The 14,350-nt window shown below is 42.5% G+C and overlaps 3 protein-coding genes across 3 annotated transcripts; 2 read left to right on the top strand and 1 right to left on the bottom strand.

Annotated features, from left to right (window-relative positions):
* Window positions 1–341: 341 nt before the first annotated feature.
* On the top strand, window positions 342–3,228 carry LOC311009062 (dickkopf-related protein 2-like; the record flags this gene model as incomplete). The annotated part of the gene is made up of 5 exons (XM_084003036.1): window positions 342–351; window positions 1,255–1,424; window positions 1,573–1,729; window positions 1,948–2,094; window positions 2,184–3,228. The coding sequence occupies 5 exons, from the start codon at window positions 342–344 to the stop codon at window positions 2,555–2,557; spliced, it is 858 nt and encodes a 285-aa protein (XP_083859162.1). The 3' UTR covers window positions 2,558–3,228.
* Window positions 3,229–7,827: 4,599 nt separating this feature from the next.
* On the top strand, window positions 7,828–8,775 carry LOC311009063 (GTPase IMAP family member GIMD1-like; the record flags this gene model as incomplete). Its single annotated transcript, XM_084003037.1, has 3 exons — window positions 7,828–7,972; window positions 8,072–8,334; window positions 8,444–8,775. 3 exons carry the CDS (start codon window positions 7,828–7,830, stop codon window positions 8,717–8,719), a joined length of 684 nt encoding a protein of 227 aa, XP_083859163.1. The 3' UTR covers window positions 8,720–8,775.
* A 520-nt stretch (window positions 8,776–9,295) lies between these two features.
* Window positions 9,296–13,750, bottom strand: aimp1b (aminoacyl tRNA synthetase complex interacting multifunctional protein 1b). Its single transcript, XM_084003146.1, has 7 exons — window positions 13,621–13,750; window positions 11,139–11,233; window positions 10,950–11,063; window positions 10,247–10,417; window positions 9,940–10,139; window positions 9,676–9,850; window positions 9,296–9,542 (listed from the first exon to the last, which is right to left on the bottom strand). Exons 1-7 carry the CDS (start codon window positions 13,650–13,652, stop codon window positions 9,376–9,378), a joined length of 954 nt encoding a protein of 317 aa, XP_083859272.1. The 5' UTR covers window positions 13,653–13,750; the 3' UTR covers window positions 9,296–9,375.
* Between the last annotated feature and the right edge of the window lie 600 nt (window positions 13,751–14,350).

Consider the following 14,350-nt stretch of genomic DNA (forward strand, 5'->3'; position numbering starts at 1 on the left):
GTCTCTGTGGAGGATGAATGAACAACGGATGATAAAGGAGGAGGAGAAGAAAGCAGGAGCTAACACGAGGTGAGGAGATCTGTGAAAGCAGTGATTGTCTCATGTACACAAAGAAATACACTTTATACTCCCAGTACTCCTGAATATCTCATAAAACACATTTAAAACACCCTCTGAATTCATCAAAGATCAAACTTATTTCATGATTATATCTGCAGATAATATGTGTTTATTGTTTGTGCTGTTTATGGGGATGTTTCTGGTTTTAGGGAACTTCATTGATTCTTTTTCATTGAACAACCAGCCTCTCTCTCTCTCTCTCTCTCTCTCTCTCTGTATCGATGGCTGCAGGTGAGAGAGGAGGGGGCGCGCGGGTATCGATGTACGCGCAGCACGGGGGTGGGGCGCGCGTCCGGGGCTGTGGGCGGAGCGGGGGCGCGCGTGGCATCAGCAGCAGCAGCCTTATAAAGTGGGTGAAGGTCCGACCTCCGCTCACCTGTGTCGGTTCCTGAGTCGCACGCGCATCTTCTTCTCCTTCTCCTCGCGCGTTTTTTTTGTGGAAACCAGGAAGTGAAGCCAGCGGGACTCTGCAGCTCAGGTGAGGACCAGGTTTACCTGCTGCTTCTTCTCTTTAAATCCACCTTCACGCGCTCTGAACCCACGTGGTGCCTGTTCTGTGTTTGATTTATTTTTTTTAATAATAATTATTTATTAGATGAGATTAAAACCGTTTTGTTTGAACGTGTTTTTAAGATAAACTGTAAAAACAGTTTAATTTACATTCCGTCGGTGAGTTTCTTCTTCTTCTTCTTCTTCTTCTTCTTCTTCTTCTTCTTCTTCTTCTTCTTCTTCTTCTTCTCAACGTGTTTTAAAGAAACCGTTTAGAAACGATGTGGAATATTTGAGCACATTTATTTAGACTTTATTTCTGTGTTTTTATGTTTGCTTCAACGTGTTTTAACGTGTGTTAAACTGTTAAGAAACGATATATAACGTGATTATTATTATTTTGTCAGTATTTGATGCGTTCTTCTTGTTTCAAAGTGTTGTTAAGATACATTTATAATGATTTGTATGTAGTATTTATTTCTGATTCATGTTTTTAAGATGAACTGAACGTTTAGATTTATTTTTCTGTTCCAGTCTTTGATGTACATTTATATATTTTATTTTATATATTGACCTAAATGTAAATGTTTTAGGGACTTTTCTTGTAAGTTTCGGTATCTGATGGGTTTCTGTTCTTTTGTCCAGTCATGACCGGCTACTCGGTGCTGATGGCGTGTCTCGCGCTCGCGCTGTGCGCGTGCTCCGGCGGCGGGGAAGCGCGCGTCAGGCTCAACTCCATCAGGACGGTGATCCTGAGGGAGGGGCACGCGCTGCCGGTCAACAGGAGCGCGTGGGAGCCGAGCTTGGACCTGACGGTGAGTGCGTGCGTGCGTGCGTGAGTGAGTGAGTGAGTGAGTGAGTGAGTGATTGACGTAAGCGCGCGTGTTCTGCTCAGTTGATGGAGCGCGCGTGACCCTCTCTCTCTCTCTCTCTCTCTCTCTCTCTCTCTCTCTCTCTCTGCAGCTCTACCAGTGCATGAGCGACCTGGAGTGCAGCGAGGGCAGCTACTGCCACGCGCCCACCAAAGGCCCCGCCCACTCCCGCTGTCAGACCTGTCGCAGGAGGAAAAGGCGTTGCCATAGGGATGGCGTGTGTTGCCCGGGCAACCGCTGCAGCAACAGTAAGTTCCATATTTAGTTGTAATAAGATCATTGTTGTTTTTATTATCATAAAAATTAGATTTACAATATTTAGATACATAATCGTGAAAGTTACGACTTTGTGATTCTTAAAAAGTCAAACTTTGATTTTGTGTCTCATGATTTTAACAAATATTTAACAAAAAAATCTCATAATTTAGATTTAAAAAGTCCCGATTGTGTAATCTTCCTCCTCCAGATATCTGCGTTCCGGACTTGGAGAGTTTCGTGTCTCAGAGGATCCCAGACTCGGACTCGGACTCGGACTCGGAGGAGACGGGTCTGCGATCTAAACGAGGCTGGAGGAAGAGAGGGAGGCTGGCTGTCACGGCGTCTTCCAGCAGAGGTGAGCGTTAACGCTGAGTCATCGTTACATGAATGAAACACGTCATCGAGTCCGTGTTGAAGTTCTGAGAACCCGTTTGTCTTGTTCAGGTCAGGTCGGCGACCCCTGCCTGCGCTCCTCGGACTGCTCCGACGCGCTCTGCTGCGCCCGACACTTCTGGACCCGCATCTGCAAGCCCGTGTTGCGGGAGGGACAGGTTTGCACGCGACACCGCCGGAAGGGGAACCACGGCCTGGAGCTGTTCCAGCGTTGCCCCTGCGGCGACGGGCTCGGCTGTCGGACGCTGCGAGGGTCCGCCCGCTCGCCTTCCCCCTCCTCTTCGTTGGCGCTGCTGGCCAAGTCCAAGTTGGCGGCGTCCTCGTCTCGCCACGCCTCCCCTCACACGTCGCTGCTGGCGGCGGCGGCGGAAACGCAGGCGACCTCGGCGGCGAAGACGAGGCTTCACGTGTGCCAGAAGAACTGAGGAAGGGAAGCCTTCTGGCCAGTGAACTAGACACCAACAAAGAAGAGAGTGAGGCGGAGGGCGGGGCCAATAACCAAACCTGCTCCCAACTGTCCCGGTATCTCATTGCTAATGAGCTTCCTGTCGGTCTGCATTCACACGCAAACGGCGGGAAGTGAAACTCGTGGTCCCGGTCTGGTTTCCTCCCGTCTAGACCAGCAGAAACCACTTTGAGATCGGGTTTGACCCCCGTCAGCATGAATACTGGAAGTCTGTTGTCATGTTGCTGCTTTGGCTTCAAAGACCAACAGATGTGTGATATATACATACATATAATCTTATTTGGGCTTTTATTTTGAAAAAACACGCTACATAAATTGCCTGAAATATATCTTTAATCTCAAACATGCAAACTTTGTGCTGATTGGACGACACCGTTTCATATCATGTCGTCTTTGGCAACTTTATTACTCTTTTTTTTTTCCACATATTTATTTGGCTTTTCAAAATAAAAGTCCTGAATTGCACTGGTATAAGTAGATTTATTTACGCCGTATTGCAAAGGAGAAAAACACAGCGTCATTAAAACCAGGAAAAATACAACACATCTTCCGTTTTGGGGTTTTAGCCTCAGCTGCAACACGATCTTTGGTGACTATGAGCCCAACATCGAAAAGTTTAAGTAAAGCGTAAAAACGTTACACTGAAACGCCCAAAACGACAAAATTTCAATAGAAACTCGTCCGAGCTGTGAAATAATTTTGCCTTGTTAAAAACAAAAGCTTTCTCCTCATGTCTCGTTGGATTGCACTGTTGTTATTGTGATAGAGTTATTTTTCTATGAGTGATTTCCTGTATATTATAATTATTTGCAGCGTTTCCGTAATGTGAGGTCACGAATCACAAATGATCTGTGTTCTTGTGATTAAAATGGTGTCGTATGAAACTTCTCTGTGTGAGTGTCATTCTTATTATTAGACTACAAATCCTGCACTAACTTGTATGTTCGTACATCCACACTTAACAATCGTACGTAGCATTGTGTAGCATCTTCCCCGAGCTATCTTTGTTGTATAGCAGCAGTGTGGTAACCTAGCAACTAGGAGTGCTTGAAACTTGTTCCATTGACATCCCTACTGTACCGACAGCCAAACATTGTTGTTCAACTTTCCTCCGACAAATGCCCTTATCGGAAGTCGCGTTGCTAACGCAGCGGTGCTAACGCAGTGGTGCTAACGCAGCGGTGCTAACACAGCGGTGTTAACACAGCGGTGCTAACACAGCGGTGCTAACGCAGCGGTGCTAACACAGCGGTGTTAACGCAGCATTGCTACTGAGCGTTGCTAACGCAGCGGTGCTAACACAGCGGTGCTAACGCAGCGGTGCTAACGCAGCATTGCTACTGAGCGTTGCTAACGCAGCAGTGCTAGTTATTATTTCATGTGTGTTTAAGAAGATAATTGACATAAAAAAGGATGTTGAGGTTTATTTAGCATTTTATTTGATTTATTTATTTGTTTTACAAAAGAAGCATCCTACTATGTATGTTGTAACACACCAATGTATGAAATACTGACTAATGAATCAACAACCATATGATGTAATATAATGCTTCATTATAAGATCTTTAAACCTTAAGATGCAAAGTTTTTGGTCACGTCAGCTCCTTTGTAAACATGTTGTGTCATGTGATCTGACGGGGAACAGCCATATGCGAAGTCTTGTCTAACATCGTGATCTAGTACGTTCTCTACTCTTTAAATGGAAAACAGAAACGGAAGCCAGCGGACGAGCGAACAGGGAGGACACTCTAATACGTGACGCAGCATAGTGGCTGAAACCAGACGCTCTGCTGGCCTGAGATCAGATTAACAGAGGAAAAGCCCCACAGGCCTGCTAGGGTTCAGGGAAATGATTCCATCTGTGCAGATCAAAGTTATTTAAAGGCCATTTAAATATCAGCACATCATTGTTCTTCTTCCCGTAACGCAAAACAAGAGTTGAATGAAACTCTTTTTTTTTAAACAAATATTAGCATTAAAAATATTTGGAGTTCATGACGTCTTTTTGACGTTGTTTTAATCCGTTTGTCCGAATAACAGATTTAGTGCCCGAAGGCCAGATTTCAATCACTCACACAGAAGCTGCAGCACGCTTTTTATGATATATATAAACCAAAGACGTACAACTCGTACTTATAAAGTGGATGGAAAACAATTAGCATTTGAATTGACGACACGGAGGTCAGAGGTCGGCTAACCAGATGTCAATAAAAATGTACGACAAAGCTAACAAGGTAAAATAACGCGTGAATAGGTCTAACGTTAACTTTCCTAAAGGATGTAGCAGTTAGCCCCTGAAGTTAGCAACATCTGGCTCAGGTGTAAAGTTTAAAAAAATAACCAAAAACTCCGGCTGAGGAGTTAAAGGAGTCATCACCCGGAAATCGCAATTTCTCTTGTTAAAACATGCATATCTGTGTTTGACCTCAGTTGAAACTTGCCTGAAAGGCTGGAGTTTGAAAGTGGCGCCGTTTTTTCGCTTCTGCTCTTTTTCCGAACAGGAATAGCACACAAGGGTGTGCATTCCTAAAGCACGAGATTTTGATTCTGCGCCTTCGGTGACGTCACCGTGGCGGCTACTTGCATAAGCCCACCCCTCTTTCACCACCCAACCCCGCCCCGTCCGCTACCTGAAATCGCCGAAGCGCCGCCATTATGTTTTGGAGTCTGCATGCAGGCAAGCCCCCCCGGCTCTGTCCTTCCTGCGGCGAATCAACGCGCGCCTCATTACATATTATACAATGCACATCCGGACCAGTCAAAACCTCGCGCGTAATCTCGCGTGATAAAATCGCGGTACGAAAAAGGGTCAGAACAAGCTCAATGTTTGATTAAACATTTTTTTTTTTTTTTCTAATAAGTTTTACGAATTGATCCAAAGCGATCCAAGGGGGGCTGGATACGTATAAAACCAGGTGATGACTCCTTTAAAAGGTTGGCTGACCTTTTAAGGTGGACTGACCTTTAAGGTGGACCAGCACTCTGCTCATTGACAAGCTTTAACATGTAAACAGTGAATTGTTTACATCCCTACTGCCTTGTTTGTGTCATGAAAACACAAAATGTTTTCAAAGTTATCAGAACCGTAATGGCATTATCAAGTAATATCAGTAAGTACTTCTACTCAGTCTGAAGTAGTATCTGTTCATCTATATTTGTCAAGGCGTCACATTCCGGTTCATATTCGCCTTCTGTCATTTATCTAACAATACACCGAAAATGGGAATTTTTCACGTCTATTTCTGAATGGCGATGAATCCACAGCTAGCTTTAATCGATGGAATAACCCTGATCATCCAGTGAAATGACCTGCTGTGTATTCCTGGATTCTGCTGAGTTGCAGATACTAAATGTACGAGCGAGTCATTTGGATGGTAGCGTCGGCGGCGGTATCACCCTGCAAAGGTCGTTGGAGGTAAAAATGGAAAAGCTTGGAAAGTACGGCGTACGTCACTTTGAGCATCTGAACCCTCGACAGCACAGTATATCTGTTGATTTTCTGAAGTCTTTGAAAACGCCTCGGCACTGTTCTGCTCTCTTGTGGTCGCCGCCGCCGCCGGGCGTCGACGTCCTGTTTTTTTTTTATCGCCCTTTCACCGTCATAGGTCACGCCGCTCTGTCATCAGCCTCATTGATGTCAAGCTGTGGCTTTACCCGATCATCACGCTCCATTAAAACGTGTGTGTGTGTTCATGGTAATGTGAGGAAGAATAATGTTATCTGTGTGGTTTCAGACCCCCCCCCCCCCCCCCCCCAGCCTTAGGCTCCGCCCCCTTGCTGACCCTGAAAATGTCACTTTAACAGAGAACACTTTTGTTTAAAAACGCTTTGTGCAGATTTTACTGTCAGCGAGACCTTCAGAGGAAAACTGTAAAAACCAAACACTAATCCATCATTGTTTCAGAATATTCCATAATTAATGAATTATACTTAAGAATCACTCAATTATAATCATTTAAATGATAGATTAACGCTTAGAAACTTATGACCACTCGCATAATTATAAATATCACCAGATATTGAGTGTTGAGCGTTATCTGATTATGTCATAATTATGAATTAACATCTCATTATTATGAGATGGATTCATCGTTTTAACATACTTTATTATACAAAATTTTTGTGTAATATGACCAGTAACATAACGTTTATTAGTATTATGAAGTGTCATAATTATGATTTAAAACTTCAGTATCACTAGATATTATTTCTTATAGATTTCTTATGCGATATTATAATACTATATTTATAGATATTATAAGATTATATTTAATCATTATTATTTTTGAGACATGTATAAGATATTCTCATAATCACGAAGTTGTTCTCATAGTAGTTTAATTAAATATTGTATCATATAACTTATATTCATGAAATTATAGGATATTATCTTATAATTGACAACAGAATTAATTTCATTATTTTTAATGTTGAATGTTGTTAATTATTGTTTATGAGAAGGTTTCTCGTCTTCCCCTTTAAGAGGAAGCAGCTGATGTTTGTCTGTTTTACAACCTAAGAGTTATTCTTTAACCTGGAACCACACACACACACACACACACACACACACACACACACACACCTTGTTATCGATCCGTCCAGGATACGTTACTGTGTTTCCTGGTGAAGCAGGTAAGACTCGTTTTAGGAAATCGTAGAGTTTGTTGAAGTCGATTATTAAACTGTTTTGATCGTAACGATCCGAAGTGTTAACGTGACGTTAGCATCCGTTTATGCTTCAATCCAGATTGCGTCACCGCGGTTCTCAGGAAACGGACTTTAAATGGAAAGTCGTGTGTCGCGGTTAAATAGTGTCCTTATTGTCTTCTGTTAGATAAAGAAACACCCGGCTTTTTATTATTGAATTTATTGAAGTGTTTTTTATTTTATTATTCTATCAGTGGATCATAAGGTCAAAAAAGTGCCAATAGATTCATCAATATTTTATAAATATTTTATGTAGATGAAAGTGATTATTTATTATATATATTGTTTTTTATTGTGAACTAAATAAATGTAATAAATAAATATATATATATAAAACACATAAATAGATATATGTACATATTATATTTAAAATATAATAAATATTTAAAATATAACAGATATATTAAGCAATCATTGTATCTAAGCTGTTTCCAAGGAAAAGTAATAAAAGGAAGTGATGTCATTACTCGTGTGACACGTTTTCTTTGTTTATCTTTTAAACTCAGTTCCGTCGTTTCTGAGATGGAACACAGTCGCCATGGCAACGACCTCCTCAGAATCCTCGGCAGCCGTGGTCGTCAAGTTAAGCGGAATGTGCTGGCCCTGAGCGTTTTGTTGCTAGGTGGCAGGCAGAGTGGGAGGAGCTCTGTGGGGAACGCTCTGATTGGTCAGTGGTTCTACGGCTTCCCCCCAAAATAAAATGACAATAAAAATAAATAAAATTAATAAAATAAATAATAAATTATCGTATAAATTGTTCGGGCAGGTGGAGACGGATTCCCAACGGGGGCCTCCATCTCTGGCGTTTCCGTGACGACGGAGTACCAGCTGCTCAGCCGAAATTTCCAGAGCTACTTCAGAAGGCAGGGGGCAGAGTCTGACCTTCTGCTGAGGGTTGTGGACACGCCCCCTTCCTTGCCCCGCCCACAGAGCGTGCATGAGCTCTGCCCCGAGGGCGTGCACGTGCTTGTGCTCGTTGTGAGAGCCGATCTGCCGCACGACGACACACACCTGAAGGAGCAGGTGGAGGTACACACACACACACACACACGCACGCACGCACACACACACACGCACACACACACACACACACACACACACTATGACGTGACGTTGTGTGTTGTGTGTCGCCGTTCAGACTCTCTTCGGTCCCGCGTGGCGTCGTCACGCTCTACTCGTCATCACGCATGCCGACCACCTGGAGGGGGCGGGGCTTGACACAGCGCTCTACCTGACGGGGGCCAGCGATTGGCTGAGAGCTCTGGCCGAGGAGGCGGAAGGAGGAGCCTCGCTCTTGGACAACAGCTGTGATTGGCCATCAGTCAGGGGCGGACCGCTGAGGGAGCGGCTGCTCCGCCTTTCGGCCAGGAACCATCACAGCGCTCTGAGGGTCGGGTCGGAGGTCGAACACTAGAGAACCACAAAACAACCGTCTTCTTACCACCAAACGTTACTCTGCATGTTCCTGCTGGGTTTTAAAAGTTCCTTAAACACGATGAAATACAACATTTGTGTCATTTAGTCTCCTTTAAGTCGGTTTTGAGTTCAAGATAAGGGTTCGGAAAGGGTTCTGAAGAACCTTTCTTTGAAGAAAAAACTCAGAGTTCCATTAAGAACTCTTTTCATCCTTTTCATGGGTTCTAGATGACACCCTGGTTTCAGATATAAAGGGTTATTAGTAGAACCCCTTGGGTTGGTTCTTGCTTTCACACCCTTATGAAGTGTGAAGGTTTTGGATCCTCCAAATAGGGTTCTGGGTGGGTATCTTTACGCCATAGAAGGGTCCTCCAGAGGGCGTTCTGGTTGGGACCGTTCACAGATGGTTCTGTGTAGACCTTTATGCAGGGATCTAAGTAGAACCCTGTGAAAAGGTTCTACTAGGAACAAAACCAAAGAACTCGAATTCAAACGTCGAGTGTCGGGTTCAGACTGATCGGTACTTTAAAGAACGCTGCAGGAACCTAAAGAACAACAGTGACGCAACTTGAATGAAATGTTTATTTTGCTTCTGACACTTCTATGTGGTCGCTTAGCCAGGCTTTTCAAAATAAAAGCACATCAGGTCTCGGTCTATCTGATGATGCAGCTGGTGAGGGAGGGGGCGCGGCACAGCCCCTTCCCTTTCACCTCGAACCCGCAGCCTTTGTAGTTGGCCACGCCCCTCGAGTCCACCTGCAGGTCCGGCTGAAGACGTTCCCAGACCCTCTGCTTGGCCTGCAGCTCCCGGTCCGGCTCACCTGGACACAGAGACAAGGGGGGTCCACGTTAGACCTAGGAACCGGAAGAGACCACCTGCGTTGTCCGGCTAGCTTTTGTTACCGTTTTGGAATTCCGAAATGTTTGAATTTTAATGGTAGTAACCATGGTTACCAGGGTAGTTGAGGAAGGTGACCCTGTCCCCGGGGGCGGAGCCAGTGGGCGGGACCAGCAGCTCAGCGCAGTCATTGGAGGAGGTGGGGCAACAGAGGAGGCGGGCCTGGGAGACCACGCCCCTCAGCTTACAGGCTTTGACGTTGCATAGCAACACAGCTAGACCGCCCTGGAGCTGGAATTCATTTATGAAATTATTTTTTTAGTTAAAGATGACTTATTATCTTATTAAGATTACTTTTTTAACGAAGTCGTCGTCGTCACCTCCTCGGGCTGAGTTTTCTCTCCCAACCTGCTGACGACCGTCCGGGGGGCGTTCTCTCCCACGTCCACTTCCTGGACCGACATCGCCTCGGCCAATGGGTGGCGCCGCACGCTCAGGATCCGTCCAATCCGCAGGTCCAGCCGCGACACGTCCAAGCGAGGCTCCGCCCCCAAGGAGAGAGAGTCAGAGATGGGGCGAGCTGAAAGAGAGAGAGAGGTAACGTCATTCTTTGCTTTCCTTCCATCTTTTCTTTTCTTTTCTATTCGCCCTTCCTTCCTTCCTTCCTTCCTTTCCTCCTCGTCTCACCTCTCCTCTCTCCTCTCCTCCTCCTGGCCTGTCTCTCTCTCCGATCATGTGACGAGGGGAGAGAGACAGCAGCTGTCGCTCCAGCGGGGGAGGGGCTTTGATTGACAGGTGTTGTGGTGGGGGCGGGGCTAACAGTCGGAGGAGGCGGCGCCGGGGCCAGCAAAGCCTTGGCTGAAAGACAGAAATAGATGCACATACTTAATTTAATGTATCTGGCTGTTTTTTATCTTCGAGATAAATCTCCAAAACATGAGTCAGACTTGACGTGATAAAGTTGTGATTAAATTAAAATATTCCAGTCTGGTTGTTTGTTATTTACGTCCACAGCAACGTGAAGCAGCTCAGGGGGAAACATCAGCAGTGTGTCTGTCTGTGTGTATTTACGTCTTTGTGAGGAACGGCTTGGAAAAGTGACGACATTTTGGGGAAAGTGAAGAAACTTTAGGACAGTTTGTTTTAGTGAGGACATTTTGGAAAGTGTGGATATTTTCAAAAACGTCGTAAAAAATTTTTTTAACAGAATTTCGGGATCTTAAGGCCAATTTTCGAAAATGAGAACACTTTTGAAAATTTGAATGAACTACAAAGGAAATTGTGAAAAGTGAGGACATGTTCTAATTGTTTAAAAAAGAACCATCATGTTTTCGGGTGTTGTTTCCGGGTCGAGGTCATGTGGTTAACGCCGGCAGCTGATTGGACGTACCGGTGCGTCTCCTCTGCTTGTCCTGCAGCTGACTCCTCAGCAGCTCGATGTCTTTCTTCAGCTTGGCGTTTTCCACCAGCAGCTTCTTCTGATCTCTGACCGACGACTGCAGCACTGAACACACAAACGCCGTTTCACGACATTTCATGGATTAATTACCTAACATTAACGTTGTTTTTGCTCACTCACTAGTTTTCTCTCTCATCAGCAGGGCGTGGGTTTTAAAATACTCCACGATCTGCTCGCCGTCCTCCGGGTCGAGCTTCATGAAGGCAGCTGCCAGACTGAGGAGGAGACAAAACATGTTCTTGAGTCGCCCCCTGGTGGACATTAGGAACAATGCCAGTTTAAGGCACTTCAGCTTTAGCTTCACTTCTCAGAACTGAATGTTGCCTCCATGGTGTCACGTCAACGGGGATAAGTTGTACACCTGTACTCATGTACACATGTACTAATGTACACCTATACACCTGTACTAATGTACACATGTACTAATGTACACCTGTACTCATGTATACCTGTACTCATGTACACCTGTACTCATGTACACCTGTACACCTGGAATGCTCAAAGATCAGTTCTTCTTTCACTTATTTTACACTTATGTCCTTTTCCTTTTTACAATTCTGCAAAATTTGCTTTAAAGGATTAAATTACTCAACCGTTTTTTGTACTACTTTCTAAAGTAGATAAGATAGTAGTACTTATAATCCTGTTACATGTAATACTATGAGAAAAACAGTACATTCAGCTGATAATACTTTGATACTTTAACTTCAAGAGTTTAAATTTAAAGTATTTTATATTGCTGTATGACTACTTTTACTTTCACAAAATATAATCTTTCACCACAAAACCCCAAAGATTCAGTTTTATTTAAAACAGGATGAAGAAGACAGTTTAGATAAAAAAAAACATGAAGGCAAAGAGGATGGAAGATGGATGTTATCTGTGTTGAAGGACCGCACACACACACACACACACACACACACACACACACACACACACACACACACACACACACACACACACATTTACATACTGATAAGCAGACAGCTGGTGTACATTTACACACACACACACACACATTCGTTACCAAAATGGAAAAAACCCTGAAACGTTTTTAACTGTTTAAAATGCGTTAGATTGTTCAGATCTGATCTCGGTTAAGCATCTGTGTTCAATTTAAACTTCAATACCATAAAAAGAACATGCGTTCCAAATTGTCATTAGTGGTCACATAGATTATTATTATTTTTTTTTTATATTGATTTTTTACATGTATTTATTTATTTATTTTTAGTTGACCAGAAATGAAGTCAGGTGATTTTCCCTCTCGGCTACGTACGTTAGAGCGTCACGTTTAGGTGAATCTATTGGCGGATGTTGAATATAATATTATTTCGTATATTTTCTTTTGATGTATAATCACCTGAAAACACCAATCATTGAGAAAGCTTTTGTGAAGGATTATCTTTAGCATGTCCTCCCGGTTAGCGGTTAGCATTTCAGCCACAGAACTTCCCCCAACCAGACTAACAGTCATACTTGTATACTTATATCCAAAATCACTGTGATACTTGTATACTTATATCCAAAATCACTGTCATACTTGTATACTTATATCCAAACTCTTATTCCTTGAGTATAATGTTTGGACCCGACTTTTGTCCTCAGACGGTATGTGAGTCCCCCCGATGTTCGTAAGACGAACTTTGACACACACACACACACACACACACACACACACACACACACACTCACACACACACACACACACACACACACACACGGTCAGCAGCTGCTAACCCCCTGAAATGCAGAAAGAGCCTCGGCAGCTGCAGCCGGCCGTCCTGCTATAAATACCACGATGAAGGAGACAACAGAGGTGGACCAAGTACTCCTTTACAAAATACTACTACTACTAATGCTACCTGATATCCAGATAAACACATATTTATTACTGTGGTGATATTCCTGATTGGTTTCAGTCCAAGTCATAAAACATCTTCTGTTGTCTAAGAAAATGCATATTTTGTAAACTTTTCAAATGTAAAATCTCGATCTAATAAAGTAACTCTACTTCAGAAGCAGTGGAGTAAAAAGTACTATAGTTTCCTTTTAATGTAAATACGTTTTATTTAACAATAATTAAAACAAATATAAATTATAAAATAGATAATATAATATTCATATAATCATAACATAAATAATAATAATAAAATAAATCATTTTGATTTAGTAAATTAAACAACAGAACAGTTTGCTAATTTTCACAGCAAATAATAATAATAATAACAAAGGAAAATACATAAAACGTCATTGATCATGACTTAAAAAAATTAAGTCATGATCAATTTGTTTACCAGTTTCTTTCTCTGATATAATATTAATTCAACAGAAATTATATTATTTTTTGCCACAAAAGAACCCCTTAAACTTATTAACAGTACTTGAGCAATACACAACAATCTACATGAAATAAAAAGGGAATAATTATGTATAATTGTTTCATGTGTCTGCAGTTATGGGATTATCCCGTATATCAGAAACAACAGACACGAGCAGACATTCAACCTCTGATTTAACCTTTAAAAAATACTTCCTATTATCCTTGTATATATGTATATATATGTGTGTATATATATATATATATATATATATGTCTTACCTGGGGTGGAACAGGTTGTCGGTGTTGTCCATGGCCGATGTCGTCGCTCACAGAAAGAAAAGCTCAGTTTGTTCTTCGGCCGAGAGACGAACTCCGTCAGCTGTCTGTTTCCATCCTCAGCTGCCTGGAGGTCAAAGGTCAAACACCTCCCCCTTTTCAAAACGCACAACCTGGAGACTTGACAACCCCAAGTGATCAAATATAAAATACGTCTTTTTTATGTATTCTTTTATTCATTTAGTGTTCATTTTGACATATATCAATATAAATATGATATATAATAATATAAACGTGTGTGTGTGTGTGTGTGTGTGTGTGTGTGTGTACATCAGAACAGCGCTGTGTTGTGTTTCAGGTCTTTGGGGGTTTTCCGGTGCAGATTCAGCCCCCTCTGGTGGAAGAAACCAGAACTACAACAAAACGTCCTCTTTTTCTGCTTCCTGGTTTAGAACGTGTGACGTTTAGATCTGCATCGGGATCCACGTGGTCGCCCCCTGCTGGACTGGAGTTCTTACAAGCATGGGAAATTCATTTTTAATTAATTCACAAATTAACAGCTTAAATGTGTCTGAATCCAAAGTGCTTATGTATATTTATATTTATACGGTATATTTTGTAATGTTTATTTTTATATATTTTTGGTATATATATTTTTTATATTTTTTTATTTTCATGTTTGTTTATATATTTTTTTCAAGGGATTTTTTTTAATTTTTTTTATATGTTTTAA

This window comes from Eutrigla gurnardus (assembly GCF_963514095.1).
Source record: "Eutrigla gurnardus genome assembly, chromosome: 23".
In the NCBI taxonomy this organism is placed as follows: domain Eukaryota; kingdom Metazoa; phylum Chordata; class Actinopteri; order Perciformes; family Triglidae; genus Eutrigla; species Eutrigla gurnardus.

What these genes read in the sequence shown, in the direction of transcription:
- aimp1b (XM_084003146.1), bottom strand. Translation starts at nt 13,652, where the DNA reads ATGGACAACACCGACAACCTGTTCCACCCCAG. An exon ending in CAAGCAGAGGAGACGCACCG is followed by an intron (nt 10,418 to 10,949) that starts GTACGTCCAATC and finishes TCTGTCTTTCAG; the next exon opens with CCAAGGCTTTGCTGGCCCCG. An exon ending in AGAAAACTCAGCCCGAGGAG is followed by an intron (nt 9,851 to 9,939) that starts GTGACGACGACG and finishes AATGAATTCCAG; the next exon opens with CTCCAGGGCGGTCTAGCTGT.